Source organism: Vanacampus margaritifer, chromosome 10 (genome assembly GCF_051991255.1).
Source record: "Vanacampus margaritifer isolate UIUO_Vmar chromosome 10, RoL_Vmar_1.0, whole genome shotgun sequence".
Classification (NCBI taxonomy): Eukaryota; Metazoa; Chordata; class Actinopteri; order Syngnathiformes; family Syngnathidae; genus Vanacampus; species Vanacampus margaritifer.
Genome location: NC_135441.1, coordinates 12,143,795 through 12,164,802, shown reverse-complemented (window position 1 = coordinate 12,164,802; position 21,008 = coordinate 12,143,795). Strand labels below are relative to the sequence as shown.

At 39.7% G+C, this 21,008-nt stretch overlaps 2 protein-coding genes and 1 long non-coding RNA gene across 6 annotated transcripts in view; 1 reads left to right on the top strand and 2 right to left on the bottom strand.

Moving 5' to 3' along the window:
• Positions 1-1,011, bottom strand: part of LOC144058945 (uncharacterized) — a 50,755-nt gene extending 49,744 nt beyond the window's left edge. Inside the window, exon 1 of the long non-coding RNA XR_013295523.1 lies at positions 706-1,011. This is a non-coding gene — a long non-coding RNA (uncharacterized LOC144058945). The remainder of the gene's footprint in view (positions 1-705) is intronic.
• Positions 373-6,494, top strand: rnf212 (ring finger protein 212). 3 transcript variants are annotated; one of them, XM_077577625.1, is made up of 13 exons: positions 373-450; positions 809-927; positions 1,540-1,601; positions 1,684-1,758; positions 2,379-2,435; positions 2,509-2,567; positions 2,639-2,692; positions 4,095-4,156; positions 4,530-4,590; positions 5,517-5,562; positions 5,643-5,697; positions 6,097-6,160; positions 6,233-6,494. In XM_077577625.1, exons 2-13 carry the CDS (start codon positions 819-821, stop codon positions 6,342-6,344), a joined length of 816 nt encoding a protein of 271 aa, XP_077433751.1. In that variant the 5' UTR covers positions 373-450; positions 809-818; the 3' UTR covers positions 6,345-6,494. The 3 variants fall into 3 exon arrangements, with proteins under 3 accessions (XP_077433751.1, XP_077433753.1, XP_077433752.1); XM_077577627.1 differs by lacking the exon at positions 1,540-1,601 and having other exon boundaries at positions 1,689-1,758; XM_077577626.1 differs by lacking the exon at positions 373-450 and having other exon boundaries at positions 457-927; positions 1,689-1,758.
• An 11,446-nt stretch (positions 6,495-17,940) lies between these two features.
• The window catches only part of fgfrl1a (fibroblast growth factor receptor like 1a), a 48,268-nt gene continuing 45,200 nt past the window's right edge, over positions 17,941-21,008 (bottom strand). For both annotated transcript variants that reach the window (XM_077577672.1, XM_077577671.1), the window contains exons 5-8: positions 20,540-20,839; positions 20,239-20,411; positions 18,816-18,996; positions 17,941-18,688 (exon numbers count right to left, since the gene is read on the bottom strand). In XM_077577672.1, coding sequence (XP_077433798.1) covers positions 18,237-18,688; positions 18,816-18,996; positions 20,239-20,411; positions 20,540-20,839 — 1,106 coding nt within the window. In that variant the 3' untranslated portion in view covers positions 17,941-18,236. The remainder of the gene's footprint in view (positions 18,689-18,815; positions 18,997-20,238; positions 20,412-20,539; positions 20,840-21,008) is intronic.

The following is a 21,008-nucleotide window of genomic DNA, read 5'->3' as shown; positions in this document are numbered from 1 at the left end:
TTGCAGTGACGTCACATTTTGGAAACGCTTGCTCTGATGCTCACAAAACAGTCCACTGAGTCTGATAACGATTTACTATACTTGCTTGTGCACTTTCACACATAAGTGGACAGGTAGTCCACACAGACATAGCTATTTGTTTACAAATATAAAAAAATATGGTTCCATAATATGTTCCATTTAAAGTCTCGATTGTGTAGATTATGTAAAAATAAACAATTATAATTATAATATATTTTATTAATATATATAATTTTTTAATCATCATAATGCCCTTTTGCTAACTACAGCGGTTTAAAAGTTTATTTTTATTTTTTTTATAAATAGGTGAATCTACTCGTGTTGGGTTTAAAGAATAAAATATATATAACTGCTACATTTGTTTAAGATGACACCGAACAAACGTGTGCTGTTAACTGCTGAACACAGCTAACCGTCCGACTGCCTTACGTAGGGTTGCCTATATTCGCTACAGTATCATTTAGTGATTTAATCGGTGGTTTAAGTTTTATGGCAATTTCGAAGGGGTTAAAGTAAAGACTAATGTGGTGGTCTATCTATCTTCAATGGCGCCCCGAATTTAGCGTTAGCTTAGTTTGAGCTAATCGAAACGTAAACAATTTGATAATAACCACCAACCGCGCAAAAGTCTAAATTCATTTTTAACCATTGCTATTTTAAAAAGATGAAGAAGATTCAACCTACTAAGAACTTCAAATGTTTCCAGAGACGTTAACTGGCTAAACCTCGGTCGACAGGTAACATTAGCCGTTAGCAAGGGTGCTAACTTTCGCCGTCTCTCCAACAGGAAAGCCAACATGTCGCACTGGGTCTGCTGCAACGCTTGCTTTCTTCCGCCCTCATCCGAGCGCCGGATGGCCCTCACCTCGTGCGGTCACATAGTATGCGGTGTTTGCTACCACAAAGGTACAGTAAAACCATTCTGGGGGGTGTTTGAGAACATTTAAAGGCGTTTGTGGGGGGGCTCTTTTGGGCATCCACCTGTGCGTTTATAGGCGAATGCTTCGGTAAACAGAGACCTCTGTTGGACTTGATCATATATTACAAAGACCTGCGTTTTCAGCGCAAACATTTCTAAATACAAATCTTTACTATCTAATTGTATGATTACCTGACAGCTTGGATCAAAAGTGAGCATTAGTAATTTAACTTTTGATGCAGCTTGCATAAACGGAGTCCTAGATATGACACAGAGGGAGAAATGTGTCTGATCAATTGATATAACTTGCATACAGAATGCAAATTTGTGGCCACGGAATAAGAGTATGTGCTCACAAATGCAAATTAATGATATTAATCTATATTGAACAGTTTGGTGAGCAAATTGAGCACGATTTCTTTAGAAACATGACATAATTCATTATAAATTCTAGCAAGTGGTACGCCCCATTAGTGTATGTATTTCAAAGGCACTAGTGTCCACTAGTTAGCATTTTGTAAGCACTTTATATCTATTTTGTGGCCACAAAACAATATACTGTGGCCACAACCCAATGTCGTATTCATAATTTCCTTCAGGTAAACAAGGCAAGTGTTTGATCTGCAATGACAAATGTCAAGTGTCGCCTCTCACTGACCAAGTATGTAGATCATCAAAGTGTAAACGTACGACTGGAAAATGACACCTACAAATTGTTAATAAATGTTTGTTTGTTTGTCCAGAGCAGCCCGGAAGTGAAAGCCCTTTTCTCCAACGTTAACAGCGTGGCAAATAAACATTTGTCAGAGATCACAAAAGTTTGTTCGTTCATTCTTTTTTCACATCTGTTTTGTATTATTTGCGAGCTCGGACTAGATTAATATTTCATATTTAAATGTGCAGTGGAACCTCCAATGTCAACGTACAGCAGCAATTGTCTTCAGTGACACATTCTAATCTCTAAATAGATTTTTCTCATGGGAAATAATTTAAATATATAATGCTGTAACCATGATACTATTATTTAGTATACAGACAATATTAGTAGGAACATTTTAATTGTCTTAACTGCAATTTAACCAATGTGTAGTAAAACTAAAATGATGTAAAACAACTCATCTGACAGACGTATAATGAAAAGGGAACAGGAAAGTCTTGGCGCAACACAACACTATCACTTTGTTGCCTGCTCGGCATCCATTGCAGCCTGTTCATCATGGAATGGGGATCCCTCCATCTGTGGTCTCTTCTCAAGGTTTCTTTGTTTTTCTCCAAGTGGGGAAATTCAAATTGTGTCACTTTTGGAGGTTCCACTGTATGTAAGCGTTAATTTAATGGACATATAAACGCATTAATTACCCCTGCACAATCAAGAAAGTGGACCCGATGTTATGGTTTGTGTTTTGTTATGCTAGTTTTCTCTGCATGTTCTTTTCAGGTTCTAATGTTCCAGGCCAAACATAGTAGAAGATTGCTGGAATACTACCAGAAAAGGGTGAGAGAGATTCTATCTCACCCAGCCTGAAAGCACTTTACATGCATCTGTTTTGTTTCTTGAATAAAAACAGAATGAGAAAGTGGAGGAGGGCTGGCTCAAGATGAAGCAGGAAATGCAGCAGATGGCAACGTGAGTGAGAACTACGGATACCATCACAAAGAAAAGAAAATGCATGGACTTTTTTCCTCTCTCTGTCACAGGAAGCTGAATGAACAGAGTGCCTACATCGCCAAACTGGAGTATTCACTTCAACGGTACTTATAACACCTTTAAACTAAATATTTATGGCAGAACAAAAAACATATTCACTTGGACTCAATTTTAGCTTAGTTTCTTTAAGCAGAAAGTTCCAAAATTATCTCAACTTTGTCCAGTTATTTTCAACCGGCAGGCTTTTCTCTCCTCTACCACTTGATGTCACTGTTGTCACATATATTGTTAAGCACAAGCACTTATTTTAACAAGAAAGAGTATTAGGGGGGAAAATGGAATAGACTCATCTTTATATTTTCTTCTTTTCATATTAATAGTTTAAGATGTTCTGTAAGTTATACATTTCATGAAAGAAATTGGTCTAGCAGCAGGTCACACTGACCCAGGAACATTTTGGTTGTTCCTGAGAAATTAATGAAACAGGAGGGTTACATACGGGGGTCACACTGACCCATGAAATATTTTTCTTGCTGGAAGTAAAGAAACAATTACAAACATAGCAGAAGGGTAAAATGAGTTTTAGTTAAAAAATATATATATAAAAAAAACTTCTGTGACGTTTGTAGTAATAATGTCCCGGGTTAATTTGACCCGGTGTGGTAGATCAAACAACGTTAAATCGCACAATTCTTTATTACTCCATTGCGCAACATTTCAGTCAACATTTATAGTTGATTACACTCATTATGCCTATATGCGTATTATAAAAAATAAAAAATAAAGTCCATTTGACCTGCAGTATAACATGACTTCTTTTTACATGTAAATAAATTGACGTTGTTTAAACCTCAGGCACAGCGACAATGTTCCTGGGTCAAATTAATTGTGTCAATAGTGTCAGAAACCAGACAGAAATTGCAATAAAAATTGTTTATATCTCTTTCTTCAATTTTCATTCATATTTAGAGTTGACTTCAAGTTGACTCGTTCTTAAATTTATGTTTACCTTTTCTATGGGTAAATTTGATCTGCAATACAACATGAGGGTTAAACTAGAAAAGTTGAGATAAATCCCCCTTTATTGTTTTTTCGAATGTCGTCACCCTCTTGTGATCATTAGCATCATGTTGAATGAATAAGTGCTTTTCTGCCACTTTTATGTAACGGTTTTATATTGCGCCACTGCGTCTAGTGACCTTATGCATATGGGGGCGCCTCACAGTGTGGTCTTTGTCCGCCATCCTGTTAATCTCGACAAGCATCTTCCCGCTTTGTCTCCTGGAACACCATTAAGATTATCTTGTCGACGTCTCATTCTCTGCAATCGGGGGGGGAAACCAAGAACTAAAAGCGAGAAGTCATTTGATGGCTTTTATTGTGAAAGTTGACATCCAAGACTAATGTCACGATGGACTTTATGACTCCAAGGCAATTGTATTTTTCTTAAACATAACGTTTTTGAACTGATAGAAATGAGTTTTTTATTCTGTGCTCTTCCTCTAGTTTAAAGTCATCATCGGTGTCCCAGATGAGCCACGGCTCCCAAAGTTTGCATGGACAACAAGGTAGACAATATAAAAATAACTAGAACCTCATCACAGGGCACATATCGCCAACCAAGCATTCACACTCACATTCACACCTACGGGCAATATATGAAGTACTTGCTGACAACAGAGATTCGAACACACACCTCCCTTACTGTGAGGCAGACATGCTCACCACATATGCACAGTGCTATGCAAAACTCCAAACAGCAACCAGGCAGAGATTTCATTACAGTGACCACCCACATGGAGTCTTAGTCACAAGGAGGATGGCAGGTCTTAATGATAATTGTAGTAATTACCCAAATAATACAAAATGTCTTTTAAGATGTCGGGAGGCAATTTTCCCTTTTTGTGTGATCAGTGTGTCATTGTTCCTCCTTTGCTTCAGTCCTGCAGATCCCATTCACTTCTCCCATGCCACTCTCCAGACATTCCTCATCCAGCAACATGTGAGTGCCATGAACCCGTCTTGACAGCGCACACACACACAAAATCCGAGCCTCGCCTGGCGTCTTAGTATGTTAGCTTTAGCCACTGTAGATCTTTGCTCTGCCCTGCAGCTATCTATACACACACACACACACACACACACACACACACACCTGAACAAGCGCAGCTTTGCTTGGCTTTAGTCACCAATCCCTATTGAGTTTCCAGGACCTCATCGGCTCAGGCCTCCATTGGCCGTCTGGGTTTTAACAGCACAAATGTTATTTTATCCTGCGTGACTTTTGGATTCTCGCACCCAAGCAATAACTTCATCCGTGACCTATGGCAGATATTATGTCAGTCAGGACCCTTTTACTGCAGGCCTCGCTCCTCTTTATTTGTGTTGCTTTGTTGTTGTTTTTTCATTACTGTCTATCGCATGTTGCCGTTTGTTTCAGTTTTGCCATATTATATATATCATCAAAATGAGTTTCTTTTCACTCCCTTTGGTGCTATCTTGAGCTTATTTACAGGAAAAAATTGTATACTTGAGATGCGTGATGTTCGGAGCTGATAATGTTAACGCTATGTGAGAGAAAGCACAATCGAGTGTTCCGCATGGACGTCACATAGCAAGTTAGCAACCAAAACAATACTGGTGTGAAATTGTTTTTATTGACTTGCGACAGAAGTTTCACTGATTGTGATTAACATGAAATTGGGTAAACATGTCCATGTCCATCATGGTGCAAATAAATCTCAAGGAACTGATACTGAATGAGAAGTCAGCCATTTTGATTTGAAATTGGCATTGTGAGCCAATTACAAGGATCATATTCCATCTGGGTTTCCTGACCATCTTGAGGAGTTATTGGGGGGAAAAAAGAAAAGGGTACGAGGGCCTGATTATTCTTATTCTTGTTGTTGTCTCATGTTCGATCGACAGTGCTGACAACATGGATGTGGATGAACGACTGAGTTTTTTCCGGAAAGTAAGTCTTTATTATACACATTTATTTTTCATAGACTTGAAGACACATGTTAAAATGTTCTCACCATGTGTTTGTGTCAGCCTTCAAGTGTCCCCAGATTGTCACTGATTAGTCCTCCACATGACGGGCGCATGGGTAAGTCATGTACTGGTGCAGCACGCTTAACTCATTCACTGCCAGACATTTTCTGCAAAGTAACTCCATATTGCCAGCTGTTTTTCAGAATTTTGAGAGATTTTTCAAGATTTTTTATTAATACAATGTTGCCCTTCCTTGGTTTCGACCAGGGATGGGCAACTGTTTTTTTTTGTGTGTTTTTTTTGTGTGTTTTTTTACAAATCTTTAAAAACAAAGCTCATAAACATTCAGTATACATTCTGCACAAAAAGCAGAAAGAAATGGGAGAAAATCCTGGGTTAAAAAACTAAATATTGAGAAAAAAACAAATACAAATCTTCAAATATGCAAATTCACGGGTACCAAACCGAAACTATGTTACATGCTACAGTACGTATATACTCTGTTTCTTTGCAGGCAAAATTCCTCATAGGAAGTCCAGCCAAATGTCCAACCACTCCACATACTCAACCACAGTCAGGTGACCACACGTCCACGACCCGCATTGTATATTTGAATATGATGTTCTCACCTTGACCCTGTGGCCTCGTAGACGCTGCCCAAGAACACCGACGACGCCCAACGTGCCGTTTGGGCAAACGTCCACTTGGAATTCACCCATCTTCCAACCTTCCCAGCCCTTCAGGGTGTACCCTCCTCCCTAAAAGCAGGTGCATTCACATCCAACTGGATGCTTATGAGGAGTTTTTCCACCTTCTCGGAGAAAAGGAGAGCGCCTGCACCTGTTCTATTCACGCATATAAACTGGGATTACATGAATAATAAATGCAGTTTACTGGCTCCGAAACATCAAAGCAGGCCCTGTAAATCTGTTTGTGTGCGAGTGTGTGTATGACCTCAGTTGTACAAGTGAAGGCAAGGAGTAAAAGTGTAGGAATAGAAACGTGATATCACCCTAAGTCATGTCAGGAAGGAAAAGATGATGGCGGCGGCAGATTGATGCGCTCAGACACGTCCTCCATTTCTTCTATTGTCCTCGCTTGTCAGCCAGCTGAATGGCGTCCATTGAGGGAGGCTCAGGTGTGACTGTGCGTGTGCATGCCGTAATGCTGCTGTGTGTGTGCGTGACAAGCTGAATTAAGACCATTGTGGAGAGTCAGCAGGCCTGATCCTCCTCCTGCGCGCTCCGTTTCCTGTTTTTTAAGGTCCACTTAGCGAGGAGCGACTCCCCCAAGGCACAGCCAGGCTCACTTTTTTACAATACACACGTATATACACACGTAAGGAGTGAGGAGGTCATGACATGGGCAAAAGTATTGGGATGTGTGGTTATTATTCTGCACGTAGGAAGTCAAAATGCACGGACGGATTTATGACTGATTTACGCATGAATGGATTGTCGGTCAATGTGCTACTGACAAGCAGTATTGACAATCCATTCATATATAAGTCTGTGAGTGCTGTCGAGTCACGTCGGGAGTCACGTCATGCAGCCGACAAATTCGGCCTTGTGAATTTAGACACAGGCATTCTCTTCGAGGGAAGTGACCAGGCAGGTGTGACCAAACGGGAAAAGGAGCCAACCAATCGGAGTCGACCAGCTGGCACTTTTATCACAACTGGCCAACATATGGACAGAAGTATCGTGACACAGGAAAATGTTTGAAGGGAAAATGTCGCCGAGTGTTTGTGGGGAGTTCATTTCAAAGGTTTGTTCTACACCAAACTCATCCAATGATGACGTTATGGGCATTGCACTAACAACAACAAATGTAACTTTCACCAACAAAGTCTCGGACCAAATTCCAATATCTGACTCATTGGTTAATCCGTAGATTGACAGGTGTGTCCCAATACTTTTGTCTGTATAGTTTGGTGCATTTTTTTCCCCACTTCCTTTTTCTTCCAAGCTCCTAAACCTATCCTCACATAAAGGCCTTGTCACTCTCGCTCTCGCTTTATGCCACACACACATGCGCGCACACACACACACACACTTCACCTCTGCATGGCTCCAGGCTGTACAAATGAGCCAGGCCCACTTCAGAGAACTAAAGAAAACTATTCTCTTGTCAGTCGGAATTATTGAGCGCCGTGTTCCCACAGCGTGTGTGCGCGCGCACACACTTGCACACGCACACACACACACACACACATCCCTCCCTCCTTCCAGTCAAGTGTGACAGAGAGAAACTTGTCTCTCCTTAATGTGATCCAGATTTCACACTTTGTCACACTGAGTTGGGAGTGTGTAAACGTAATCCCCAGTGTGGGCAAGACGTGACACGGACCAAATGATTTCACAGCACAGATATTTGTCTTGGGATGAAGACATTTTACGCTGTGACACTCAAAAGCACATTGGGTGTTTATTGTCCACTTTGTGGTTAATATGCTAAATGTGTTAAATACGTTTTAATGAGACTCGCAGTTCAAATGTGAACTTTTGTGCAATTTAAATGAGGGTTTGTTTTTTGCAAATGTGTGTGTGACATTTGTGCAGAAACTTACTGGCCACAATGTGGGTGCAGGTAATAATTAAAAAAAATAATAATAATAACAATAAATTAGGTACACCAATAATAAAAAAAAAAAATCCAAAGGAATTAATTTAATAATAATATAAAAGTAAAATAAAACAAGTACACCTCATGTAAAAAAAAAAATATTTAATTAAATTAACACTTAAAATGTAAATAAATAATAAATCATTAGATACACCTATAATGAAGTAATGAAAAGATTACAGAGTACAAACAAAAATGTAAAAAATAAATAAATATTGCGTATACCTAATGACAAAATAATCTAAACAAATTAAATGTAAAAAAAAAATAAAAAATAAAAGTAAGTAAAAAAAAAACATTAGTACGCCTAGTTAAAAAAATGATGTTATAGGAAAAACAGACCGTTCTTCTTTTTCTTCTTCTCCTCCTTCTTCTACTACTCCTTCTCTGTCACTTTTTTAAACTTTATTGCAATTTACATAACAAACATGGCAAAGTTTTTTTCTTTGCATGTATCAAAACAACATAGATTGCAGATTGCCAGAAGGAACATTGTGTATGGATCCATCAATACATGAGATGATTTGACATCACAAAAGGCAAAGGATCGATCAATATTATAATTACAAAAGCATCAATAACAAAGAATTACAGATTACAGAAATATGGATACCCCCCCCCCCCCCCCCCCCCCCCCGATTTCAGACATTGCACAATTCAGTAGGGAATTATTTTTAATACTCACATATTTTTGGTGCTTTGGTATATTTGACTACCTTCATAGATTTTAAATATGAACTCAATTTGGTCCTTCTCCGTCACTTTCTTCCCCTTCTTCTTCTACTTCTTCTTCTACACTTAGAATTAGGACCAAAAAAACTGCCTGGTATAACACTGGTTGAATAAGTCTGTATTGAATGCAAATAATGCAAGTAAAAAAATAAACAATTAGGTAAAACCTAAAATATGTATAATATGGCATAGTGTAAGTGTGTGTGAGTGATTAAGTTATACTTATTTTAAGTTGATAAATGTTATGGAAGAACACACTTCTTTATGTCAAAACTAATTGAGGAACGCAAGGCCAAAAAGTTTTTGGGGAGTGGATGGGAGTGCCAATGTATGAGCAGTTTGGGAGTGTGGGCGGAACACTAAACACCCTGCACAGGACAATCCCCCTTTCAGACGTCTGAGAATCGGGCCTTTGCATACTTGCAAATGCTCAAATTGGGCCAAATTTTTTTGGGTATTAAATGGGGATTTGTCACTGGGACCAATGAAGCCTCATGAAGCCTCATGAAGCACTTTTACTATTTTTTTACTCCTCTAGATGGTGCTCTTGGTTCAAATATAAAGGCTAGTGCAATGAAAATGTATTACATTTCCACTGCCTTTTTAAACCAATAGTGCCATCTAGAGGAGTCAAAAAATATCACAAATGCTTCATGAGGCTTCATTTTCCCATCACTACCAAAAACAAACACTCAAAGAAACTATACTGTATTATACATTTTAAAAAAAATAACAACTAAATAAATCAATAAAACCTCGACTAGATTATTTTCTGCACTTTTCCACATTGCAAGCTTCCTGGTTACGTCTGTCGTGATGTATGATAACATAAGCATCAACCATAGATGGCAGGTTCCTGAGCTAAAGCTCCATTTACTACTACGACTACTTTGAGCTGTACTTTAGGCTGAGCAAGGAGCAGTCTAGACAGCTTTCTTAACTCTCAGAGTTATCCAAATCCTATGAGGATAAATTCACCATCATGGGAATGTTCACCCACTGCTTGTTTTTGGAATGAAGGAAACCCAGAGAGAATGCATGCAGGCACATGCAAACTCCACACAGGAAGGCCGGATTCTAGCCCATGACCTCTGAACTGTGAGGCTGGTGTGCTAACTAGACATCCACTGTGCTGCCCCACAAATGCAAATATTAACCCATTAAGGCCTAAAGTGCCTGGCAAAACATGCCTCTAAAACCTATGGGTGACTTTTGAGTCACCCCCGAAAACCTGAAGTTTTCCTGAAAATTCAACAATATTAAAAAATGATTGATATCTTAGATCCTGAAGCTGATAGAAACATAATTCCAAAAACATTTTAGAGCTTACACCTGTGGCGTTCACACAAACCTAAGTTTATTATTATAAACCTTCAATATATATATATATATATATATATATATATATATATATATATATATATATATATATATATATATATATATATATATATATATATATATATATATTATTTTAATTAACAAACAAATAACGCATCTGCGGGTGTATAACTCCAAATATATTTACCTTCCACAATGGAGAGCAGTTGTAATAACCTTGGGCATCGCTGACGGTTAATTATTCGTCGTTACAAGGCCGTCAAAATGTTCAACATCCTCATTGTCTACAAACATATTTCTTAACAGTATGTCACTGTCGACTTGTTACACTGATTCGAATTCCTCCCGCGCCGTCATCAATCGCGTCATTTATTTCATAACTCCCACCAATCTGCATCAGCCATAAACGCTCGAATAAAATCCCAGGACACGCTATGAGGCCCACGCCACCCTCTCGTGCATATTCTGATGAATTTAATCGGCTAAGAGACAAAAAATTGGTCAAAACCAAACCAAATGACATATCCGCTCTCCTGGGTTTAAAGGGAGAAGCGCGGTCACGTTCTCCCGACCTTAATGGGTTAAATAAATGGCTTTAAAAAAAATAAAAAATATATATATTTTTTTAATCCTTGTGTTTTAACTGTAAAACTCCACCAAAACCTCTTGCAATCTTCACTCTGAAATCACTTTGCCGCCATCATCTCAATCTGTCAAGGCAGTTGGCAATTTGGCACTCATCACGTGGCAAAACATACACAATAAACGGGTTAGTCATGATCAATGGTACAATCACTGCGCTGTGCAGGATGAAAGAGCCTGCAGTACTTGTTGTCGCCTACATGTGGCAGTGTAGCCTACACCGTTAACGATACTAGATGTGTTATTGTCGTCAAGTTGATCATAATTTACACACACGTCTCACACATCAATCAAAATAGCAGACCTTGGGTTTTTGACCCTAACCGGGAATAAAATGTGATGCACACGTTCACATCTGCTTCTTTTGAAGAGTTTGCAGAAGATGACTGCACGCGGTTGTGCTTTCAAGAGGAAAAAGGGTGAATGGCTGAAGTTGACAAGTCAAAGAGGAACAGGTGAGGATGTGAACACACATATGCACTTCAGTAGGCACTCACACATAGACACACGCATAAAGGCGGACTGTTGTCTTTTGGGGGGCCCGCTCTCAAAGTGTCTGACGCATACTTGAGTGATGTCAGTGTGGCTGCTGAGAGATTCGTTTTCCTGTCACACAGAAACACACACACACGCAGAAAGGCAACATCCTTATCACACATGCTATCACCCTTAACATTCTTGCTCATATCAAGCCACATATGTGTGTGTTTGTGTCTAAGCGTAATAAAATAGTAGCGGACACAGAAATATCTTGGATCCGACAAAAGCAACAATAAATACAACTTTAACGAAAAATAATCACTGAAAATCAGACATTGTTTTTGAATTGTGGAATTATTAAGAAAAAGAAAAAGAAAACCTTGAAACAAAAATGATGCTACCTGTAGAAAAGATTTAAAACATTTTGACCATAAGGACATTCAACCAAGGTGTGTCATCTAATTAGCATTACAGGTGTCTTGAAACTTTTAATCAGTCAGGTGGCCTATTTAACCCCATAAAGCCTGAACCATAAAATATATGAGAACATTCAAACTCTTTGTAAATGGAGTATTTTTTGGTCCTTTTGAACAAACATAAAAAAAATTATGTTATTTATTATTTATTTATTTTAAATCAACTTCCACATATGACTTTTGATTTGTATCACAATGCTTTAAATTTGTACATTTATAACTGTCAAAAATATTGTAATAAACAGACATATCAAATATATTAGCATTCCCAAAAATCAGAAAGAACATTTCCCACTTAATAAGTATAGATTTATCTTCTTTCTCAATTGAGGCGATCTTGCAAAGTTGCTGGGAAAGCCATCAGCTGGGTGATACTGCCCTCTAAAGGATTATCCATGCGATGCATGTGTCAGATCATATACGTCAGGGGTTTTAATGGGGAAAAATATTAGACTCATGAAATAGAAGGCTCAAAATGTCTTGTATTTAATATGATGCATTTGACTTTATAGGGTTAAAGAAGGGTGGCATGTAGTCACTGTGCTGTTTGGTGACATGATGCCTACCCCACTAAACATGGACCAAAGCAGGGGTATAGGCAAGTTCGGTTCTAGAGAGCCGCAGTCCTGCAGGGTTTTGATGTCTCCCTTCTCGAACACAGCTCAGATGCTCCTGCAGAACGTAATTATGAGCTGATGATTTGAAACACCTGAGTTGGAGGCAGGAGACACCGAAAACATGCAGGACTACGGCTCTTTAGGACCGAACTTGCCTATCTCTGGACCAGAGGAAGCGAAGGAAAGGGTTGTCTCTGAAGATTAGAAAGAAAGAAAGAAAGAAAGGAAGGAAGGAAGAAACAAAGAAAGAACAAGAGAAAGGAAGAAAGAAATAAAGAAAGAAGGAAAAAAAGAAAGAAAGAAAGAAAGGAAGGAAGGAAGGAAGAAATAAAGAAAAAAGAAAGGAAGGAAGAAACAAAGAAAGAAAGAGAGAAAGAAAGAAGGAAAAAAAGGGAAGGAAGAAAGAAAGGAAGGAGTGAGTGAGGGAGGGAGGGAGGAAGGGAAGGAAGGAAGGAAGGAAGGAAGAAAGAAAGAAAGAAAGAAAGAAAGGAGGGAGGGCAGGAAGGAAGGAAGGAAGAAAGAAAGAACAGAAGGAGGGAGGGAGGAAGGAGGGCGGGAGGGAGGGTTTGAAAGAAAGAAAGAAAGAAAGAAAGAAAGAAAGAAAGGAAGGAAGGAAGAAACAAAGAAAGAATGAGAGAAAGGAAGAAAGAAAGAAAGAAAGAAAGAAGGAAAAAAGAAAGAAGAAAGGAAGGAAGGAAGGAAGAAAGAAAAAAGAAAGGAAGGAAGGAAGGACGAAAAAAGAAAGAAAAAAGGAAGAAACAAAGAAAGAAAGAGAGAAAGAAAGAAGGAAAAAAGGAAGGAAGCAAGAAAGGAAGGAAGGAAGAAAGAAAGAAAGGAGTGAGGGAGGGAGGTAAGGAAGGAAGGAGGGAAGGAATGAAGAAAGAAAGAAAGAAAGAAAGGAGTGAGGGAGGGCAGGAAGGAAGGAAGGAAGGAGGGAGGGAAGAAAGAAAGAAAGAAAGGAAGGAAGAGCAAATGCAAATGCTATCAAAAGCAGCCAAAACAACCTCCAAAGAAATGAAAGGTGAACTCTAAGGTCAAGACGTCAGTGTTAGCTCATACCATCCGTTCTTTTTTCTAGTTGACTTCATGAGAGATGACCAAGAAGGACAATAAACCACACTAAAGCGAGACTGGAATATGCCACACTGCACGTTGACAAGCCACAGAGCTTCTGGAAGAATTTCCTATGGACAGTCGAGACAATAGAGGGACATTGTGGCAAGGCACGTCAACGCTGCTCACAGACACAAAAACGAAGCAACCCAAGAAAAGAACACTGTCCCAACATGGAGGAGGCACTGTTATGTTCTGGGGCTGCTTTGCTACATCAGAAACAGGGTGTCTTGAATCTGTGCTGTGTACAATAAGGACTCAAGAGGTTTTTGAAAGAGAAATGTGCTGCCCAAAAAGCTTGGTTTCAGTCACAGGCCATGGGTTTTGCACCAGGATAAAACCCCTAAACACACTGCTTAAAAACATGAAAGCATGCTAAGAGCAAAACGGTTGGACTAATCCAAGGACTACAAGCTGGGAGCTTGTTTACAGGGACCCTGTGGCTAAAACTGTGGTAGGGCTTTTACTTCCTGGACCCAATTTGACAATAAAAACAGCAGGGGCCCCGAAATGGAACCCTGTGGAACCCCATATATGACTAGAGTGACTCTAATTTTCATTGGTTAATTATCATAAGGTGGGTGGTGTGGAGTCGGGAGCAGGGCGGAGCCACAGGGGGGGAAGCAGTCGGTGCGAGAAAGATGGAAGTTACGCCCTTTTGGCCTCTGCTTTTTTGTTGTTTTTGTTTTGCTGCTTCTGTTCTGTTACAACCGCAGCCAGGTGTATGTATGTATGCGTGTGTATACTTTTTTGTGTGTGTGTGTGCATCGGAGATACTTTTTGTGTCAGCGCATTCACAAGTTCCATAGTACAGCGATCGCCAAACCAAGTGGTACCAAGTGCAAGGGCAGTTTGTGTGCGTGTGTCTTTGTGTATCTGGGCCTGCACAACTTCTATAGTTTACTTGATGTGTCTTTTCAGGCCATTCTTCCTGTTGTGTGTGTGTGTGTGCGTGCGAGTCGGTCATGCTGGCTGCCCCCATTGAGCACCTGAACGGCGTTCCTTTTCTTCGCTGTAAAAAGCTCTTTGGACAGCTCCTCTTCTTCAGCGAGCACAGCTGCTGTTGACTCAAACACACAAGAATCTCCTCCATGACGACACACACACACGTTTGTTTTTACAAGCACACAAACTCACACCAAAGGCATCCTAGCTAAGGTTTGTTAAGCCTGGGTTAGGGTTTCAAGTTAGGATCGGTTTCCAACAAAGTTAAGGTTTTAAATGAGGGTTTTAAGCCTGGTTTAGAGTTTTAAGTGAACGTAAGGGTTTCAGAAACTAGCAGTGGGAGTGACACAGACAATACGATAACCTGATTGGCTGTCGATTCTGAAGTTGGACCAATGGGAAGCTCCATCACAGGGAAGAAGTTGATCATTAAAAAAGCGATAAATATCAACTTAATTTTGATCAATCTCTGCCAGTGTTCACATTTTAAAATGATCACTTCTACAGCCTTCCTTGACGATCACGATGTCCCATCACTATTTTTTAGAACAGGCCTCACAGACTACTCATTATGTTGGTGACACGTGCATTAGGGTTTGAAAAAAAGGGTTTGGTGTTCAAACCAGGGTTAGGGTTTCAAGAACGGTTTCAAAATAAGCATTCGAGGCTTTCAAGTTTCAATTTACAGTTTTTTTTGGTGTGGTTTTAGCTGTTATGGGTTTCAAATTAGGTTTAAGATTTGAGGTTAGGGATTATAATTAAGGTTCAAAAGAATAGTCAGGGTTTGCTAGGATTTGGGTTTCAAGGTAAAATTTCAATTTAGTTTTTCAAACTAGGGTAAGTGTGCTAAATTAGGGTCCCAAATGAAGGTTTCGCCCTGTTTTTGGCTGGGTTAGGGTATTAATGGGGTCTCTTAAATTGGGGCTTTAAATTAAAGTTTAAAGCCTGAGCTAGGGTTTCAAACAAGGGTTTGGGTTTCAAAATAAGGTTTTAAGGCAGAGTTCGGCTCATTGTTACAATTGACATGTTAGACTTTGAAATAAGGATTTAAAAAACAGACTTGGAATGCTAAGGTTTTTAATCAGAGATTGAATCAAAGCCTAGTGTTTTGAATGTAGGTTTCGAGTCCTGGTTAGCGCTTGTGTTTCAAACCATGGTTAGGGTCTTAGGGAGCTTCAGTTGGGGCTTTGAAGTAGGGTTCAAGACATTTTGGGGGTTTTAAATTAGGATTGGGGTTACAAAATTGGGTCTCAAAAGATTGTCAGAATATGGCTTCAAGCCAAGGTTAGGGTTCTTAAGTAGGGTTTTATTTCCGGTGTAAGGTTTCAAGCCCGGTTTGGGTTTCAAAGGTATCAAATTATCGCACTGTATTCGATTGTGCTGAACCCCCTTTGACATTTACTTACCTCTTTTTAGCAGCTTGTCAATAAGTTGTTGCTTTTTGTCACTAACATTGGAAGACAAGCATCCTCGTCCTTTGAAATATTACGAGCATAATTGGAAGCATGTGAAGGCACCTCAGCGTCACGTCTGGATGCTGTCACGCTCTCCAAACCGACGACGGAGCCAACAGCAGTCATTTTTTTTAACTACGGGAACTCGTGAATCACGTCCGGGAGAAAGAAAAGAACCAGACCGGCGAAAGACATAAAAGTCGCGTGGAGAGCGATGACTCTTCGGAGGTGTCGACGCTTTTGACATTCTTACCTCGCCCTCCTCTTCCTCACGCCCGTTGCGAGGAGGGGAGGGCGGGGGGAGCAGATGCGCCAAATGAACCAGCAAGCGTTAACGTCTCAAATAAGACGGAAAATGATTTGCAGAACGGGACCAGAGGGGAAACCTTCCCCTTTGATTTGTGCGTGACGTGCGGTAATGATCAGTGACAGGCTGCAGATGGTGTGTGCAAAGTATCAATGGACAGATGATCAGCCGGGATCGCTCACGATCAATAAGAGTTCTTCATCTGGAGCACAACAACATGAAAGAAGGAAGAAGATCAGTCATGGAAGGAACATTTGAGAGCACACGAGCCGAACGGATTTCAGAGTAGGGTTTGGATCCGTTATTAAAGTTTCAAGTTTAGGTTTAGAGCCAGAGTTATGGTTTGAAGTTGGGGTTTCAAGGCTTGGTTGGGGTTTTGCTTTAGGGTTCCATGCAAGGATTAGCGTAAAAATAGGGCAAGTCAGGGTTTCAAGATAGTGTATGTGTCTTACATTCAGGGTTATGATTTGAAATTGGAATTTCACAGCTAAGTATGGGGAAATGGGAAAATCTGAACAAATAGAAAGTATTATATATATAATCTAGTCTAGATTATAGTCCATATTTACACTCAAATCAAGAAAGCAACAGACAATTTTTTTAATAGCAACAATTTATATGCAATAAAAGATCAACTGTACAAGATTGTCCATACGAGTATTCATAACATATATCTGCCAACAGGTATAAATACAATATCTTACATTTACATCATATATATATATATATATATATATATATATATATATATATATATATACATATTCATGTGCTCATGCAGTATAATGCCCAAACAAAATAAATTAGCAATACAATTATTTTTTCCAATCTTGAAATATGTTAATGTCTTATCCATACATGCCAGCGGTAAGTGCACATTAACACAATGGTCTGTAGTGGCGGCAGTCCGTTAGCTTTAAACACAACGAGCAAAAATAACAACACATGGTAATAGGAGAAATAGCTTCACAGGTTTTAACTGGTATGAACTTGATATGCAGTGAGCTCAATGTGAATGAATGCATGCACTCTGTGACCAAAACATCAGGTACACCCAAGCTTAGATCCACTATAAAATGTTGCCTTTAAAAATAATTATTATTTAAGCCAGCGGTGAGTCATCAAATTTTGCCGGCAGAAGAAAACACACACACACACACACACACACACACAATTTAGCATTCCCCACCTGTTTGTTCACTCAAGTAAACAATTAAATTAAAATGGCCGCTTTAGATCAAAATGGCAGACTTCCTGTCTTTTCACGCATGGCTTCTGAGAGTTTTGTGTAACTCTATCCCAATTTCATGTATCTAATAAACTCGATTAGGGGGCTGATTAAAAAAAAAAAAATCCCCCCCCAAAAATCCAACCAAATATTTTATGGTGCCAAGCCAGTGTTTATCGTGCGTCATCAATCTTTTTTTTGTGTGTTTTTGAGTTTTTGTGGGGCTACTAAAGATAACATGCCTACCAAATTTCATGAACTAAAACTGGCGTTGTTGTCTAAAACAATTCCACAAAATGCTGAGTTTGATGGCGTACCTAATGAAATAGCTACAGAGTGCTTTGCAGGGTTTTAGCAGCCCACGCCCCCCCCCCCCCCACCCGCCTTCTCCCCCCTAGTGAAGCGAACCTGGTTGGTGTGTTTCTTTAACTATACTGACATGAAATAACATTACACTCACATTATTACAAATTTATACAAAGACCCCTTGGGTGAAGAAGCATGCTAAATGCTATATAATCTTATCTGACTATATACAGGAGACACCAATGTTTGAAGGACAGAACACGAGGGCCTGTTTATTCCTTTATAATTATATTTAAAAAAATACTTTGAGGGACTTTTGATTGTTTTTAAAAAATAAAAACAAATCTCTTTTTACATTCTTCATTGTGTTCCGAAATGCACTCAAGTGTCATGGCTGTCCTTTGTCCCTCTGCTGCCAACACTGGTAGTGAATATGCTGGTGTTGGTGCACTTTACCGTCCACGTGTGAGTGCGTGTGTGTGTGAATGTCTTGCGTGTAGATTTTGGGGTACAGCTTGGAGGAAGTCAGCGGTTGGTTCTGGTTCTGGTTCTGGTTCTGGACCGCATAGTCCTCGTAGGACAGGCCCTCCTTGTCTGCGCCGGGGCACGCTCGCTCGCGGCCCGCCACCGGGAGGCGCTGCGGGACGGGGAGGGCGGAGGAGGTTTGCGAGGAAGACGATGAAGAGGAGGATGATGACGGGCAGGTGCGTTTGGACTTGCAGAACCAGAGGAGGGCGGTGCCCAGGACGAAGGCCACGCCTGCCGGTATCCCGATGATGACGGGCCAGGGCAGGCTGGGCGAGGCGGCGGTCAGGACTAAGTTGTTTTGGGGCTTCACATCTGCAATTAAGATCAAAATCACAGAAAAAAAGTCAAACCGTGTCTTAGTGGGCGTGGTTGACAAAAACGCATCTGCTCGGGCCTCAATAGATGGAATGAACACACAAGGATTTGTGTTCTCTCTCACCTGGCAGCACGGTGAGGTAGGCGCTCCTAAAACTGTATCCCATTGTGTTGGCGCCCAAGCAGATATACATGCCGGCGTCCTCCTTCTTGGCGCGAGTGATCAGAAGCTTGTTGAGGTACGAGCCGTCGGGCCGCGACCAAACGTCCCCCGTGGGCAGGACCACATAGCGGTGGTCCCCCACCTGAATGACAATGCACAACGTTAGCAGCAGTCGGCATGAAATACATTTAGACCTTCGGAACCATGTGGTAACATCAGGACTTTTTTTTTTTTTGTCCTTTGATGATGCCGTGCCAGTACTGTAGTTGGCGATGTCACTTCACAAAGTGACACAAAGTGTAGCAAGTAAGAAGTGTCCAGTTCTGACCTCAAGGTCAAGTCGAGAAAAATCACGACTGACGACAACAATAAGCACATTGTTATTGTTATTATTATTAATCATGTTGAATATAATTTCATTATTTACTATAAATGTCCATTCATTGTGATCTTACTTTTTACTGTATATTTAAATAAATATATTTAATTTGTTTATTCATTTTTATTAATAAGTATTATTAATGCTTTTGCACTGTATCTTTTATTTATTGAAGTGCTATTTTATGCATATTAGCAAATTTGTTTAGTTTTGTAATATTTACATTTTTAATAAATGTTTTGCTAGTATCTTCATTAAAATGGATATTTATTTAATTATTTGTCTTTTATCTGTTTTCATCGATGTTTCTAATCTGATTGAAAATGATATTGAAATACATTTCTATTCATTTCGAACCATTTCATTTTTTAAATGGGTTTTAATTTTGATGAAATATTGTTTTTGTGTTCTATTTAGCAATCGTTTTTAAATTTTATGTCATTCATTGTTTCATTTATCTGTTTAACCATTTTTAAAAACTATAATAATAATAAATTAAAGAAAAGTCATTAATCATCATATTTGCTATGCATTATTCATTACTATAATTTTATATAGTTATATGTTATAGTTATTATAATTTTAGATTTAAATAAAAATAAAAATACTGTATGTACAAAAAATGGTCTATTATTATAAATATGTATTTATATTTATTTTCAATATTTTTTAATTATGAATAATAATTATTATGTATGTATGTATTATTATTAATTTATTTTTTTATTGTATTTTGTATTCATCAAATTGCCGTTTTGAATTCTTGAATTTATTTATTTGTCAAAATTTACAACGTATGGACTTTTTTCTTAGTACTTTTATGTCATTTAATTAGTGTTTCCATTTGATCTATTATCTCTCTTTTCATTCATGTTCAATTGAATCCGATTCAAAATTGAGATGCTTCCTAAATGTGGGAACTCCAAACGGTCCAATAGGATTGCTGTGACATCAGCCCATACTGCACGGTATCGGGTGGTTGCACGGCGTGATGTAGCGCTGTACCTCGAGCGTGGAATTGAACTTGCTCTCGTCGCCGGCCTCCACCCGCTTGAGCCACTGGATGACAGGCTTGACGTCACTGCGCACTTTGCACTGGAAGGACGTGCTGCCGCCGTAGTCCACCGTCGTGTTGACCGGGTGAGTGCCCGTCAGGATGGGCTTGGAGTTGGTGCGTTCTGTCCGCACACACACACGCAATAACATTGCTCTTTCAACTGCTTTTTTAATAATGAATATACATTTAATTTGGATAAATTTAATAATTGACTAATAATAAAGTGCAATTTTTTGCTGCAGGACTCACGTATGACTTCCACTTTATAGGTTGCGTTGATGTGTCCGGCTCGGTTGGACACGTGACACGTGTACTTGCCGCTGTGCTCCGGCGTCAGGCTCTTGAGACTCAGAGTCCACTTCTTCTTCCTGTCCTCCTCCGCACCCCCGTTTTCCTCGTCGCCGTGGGCCAGTGGCCGTCCGTCCTTTAGCCACACGATGTCGGGTCGAGGGTTGCCGCTGGCCGCGCACTTGAGGCGCACGGAGCTTCCCACCGGCCGGGCGATGACGCGCTTCCTCATCTTGGCTGGCTGAGTGAAGCGAGGACGCACTGTGGGAGCAAAAATAGGCAAATGGCGGATGAAATAAATCAAATCCAAATTCAACAGGGAGTCCAACCCTGATGAGAAACAAATCTGACTTAATGCCATTAATACAGACCGTTTGTACAGGGACTGAAATGGCCACATTAGCTCAGTACTTTTGTGCTGCTGGAAAAT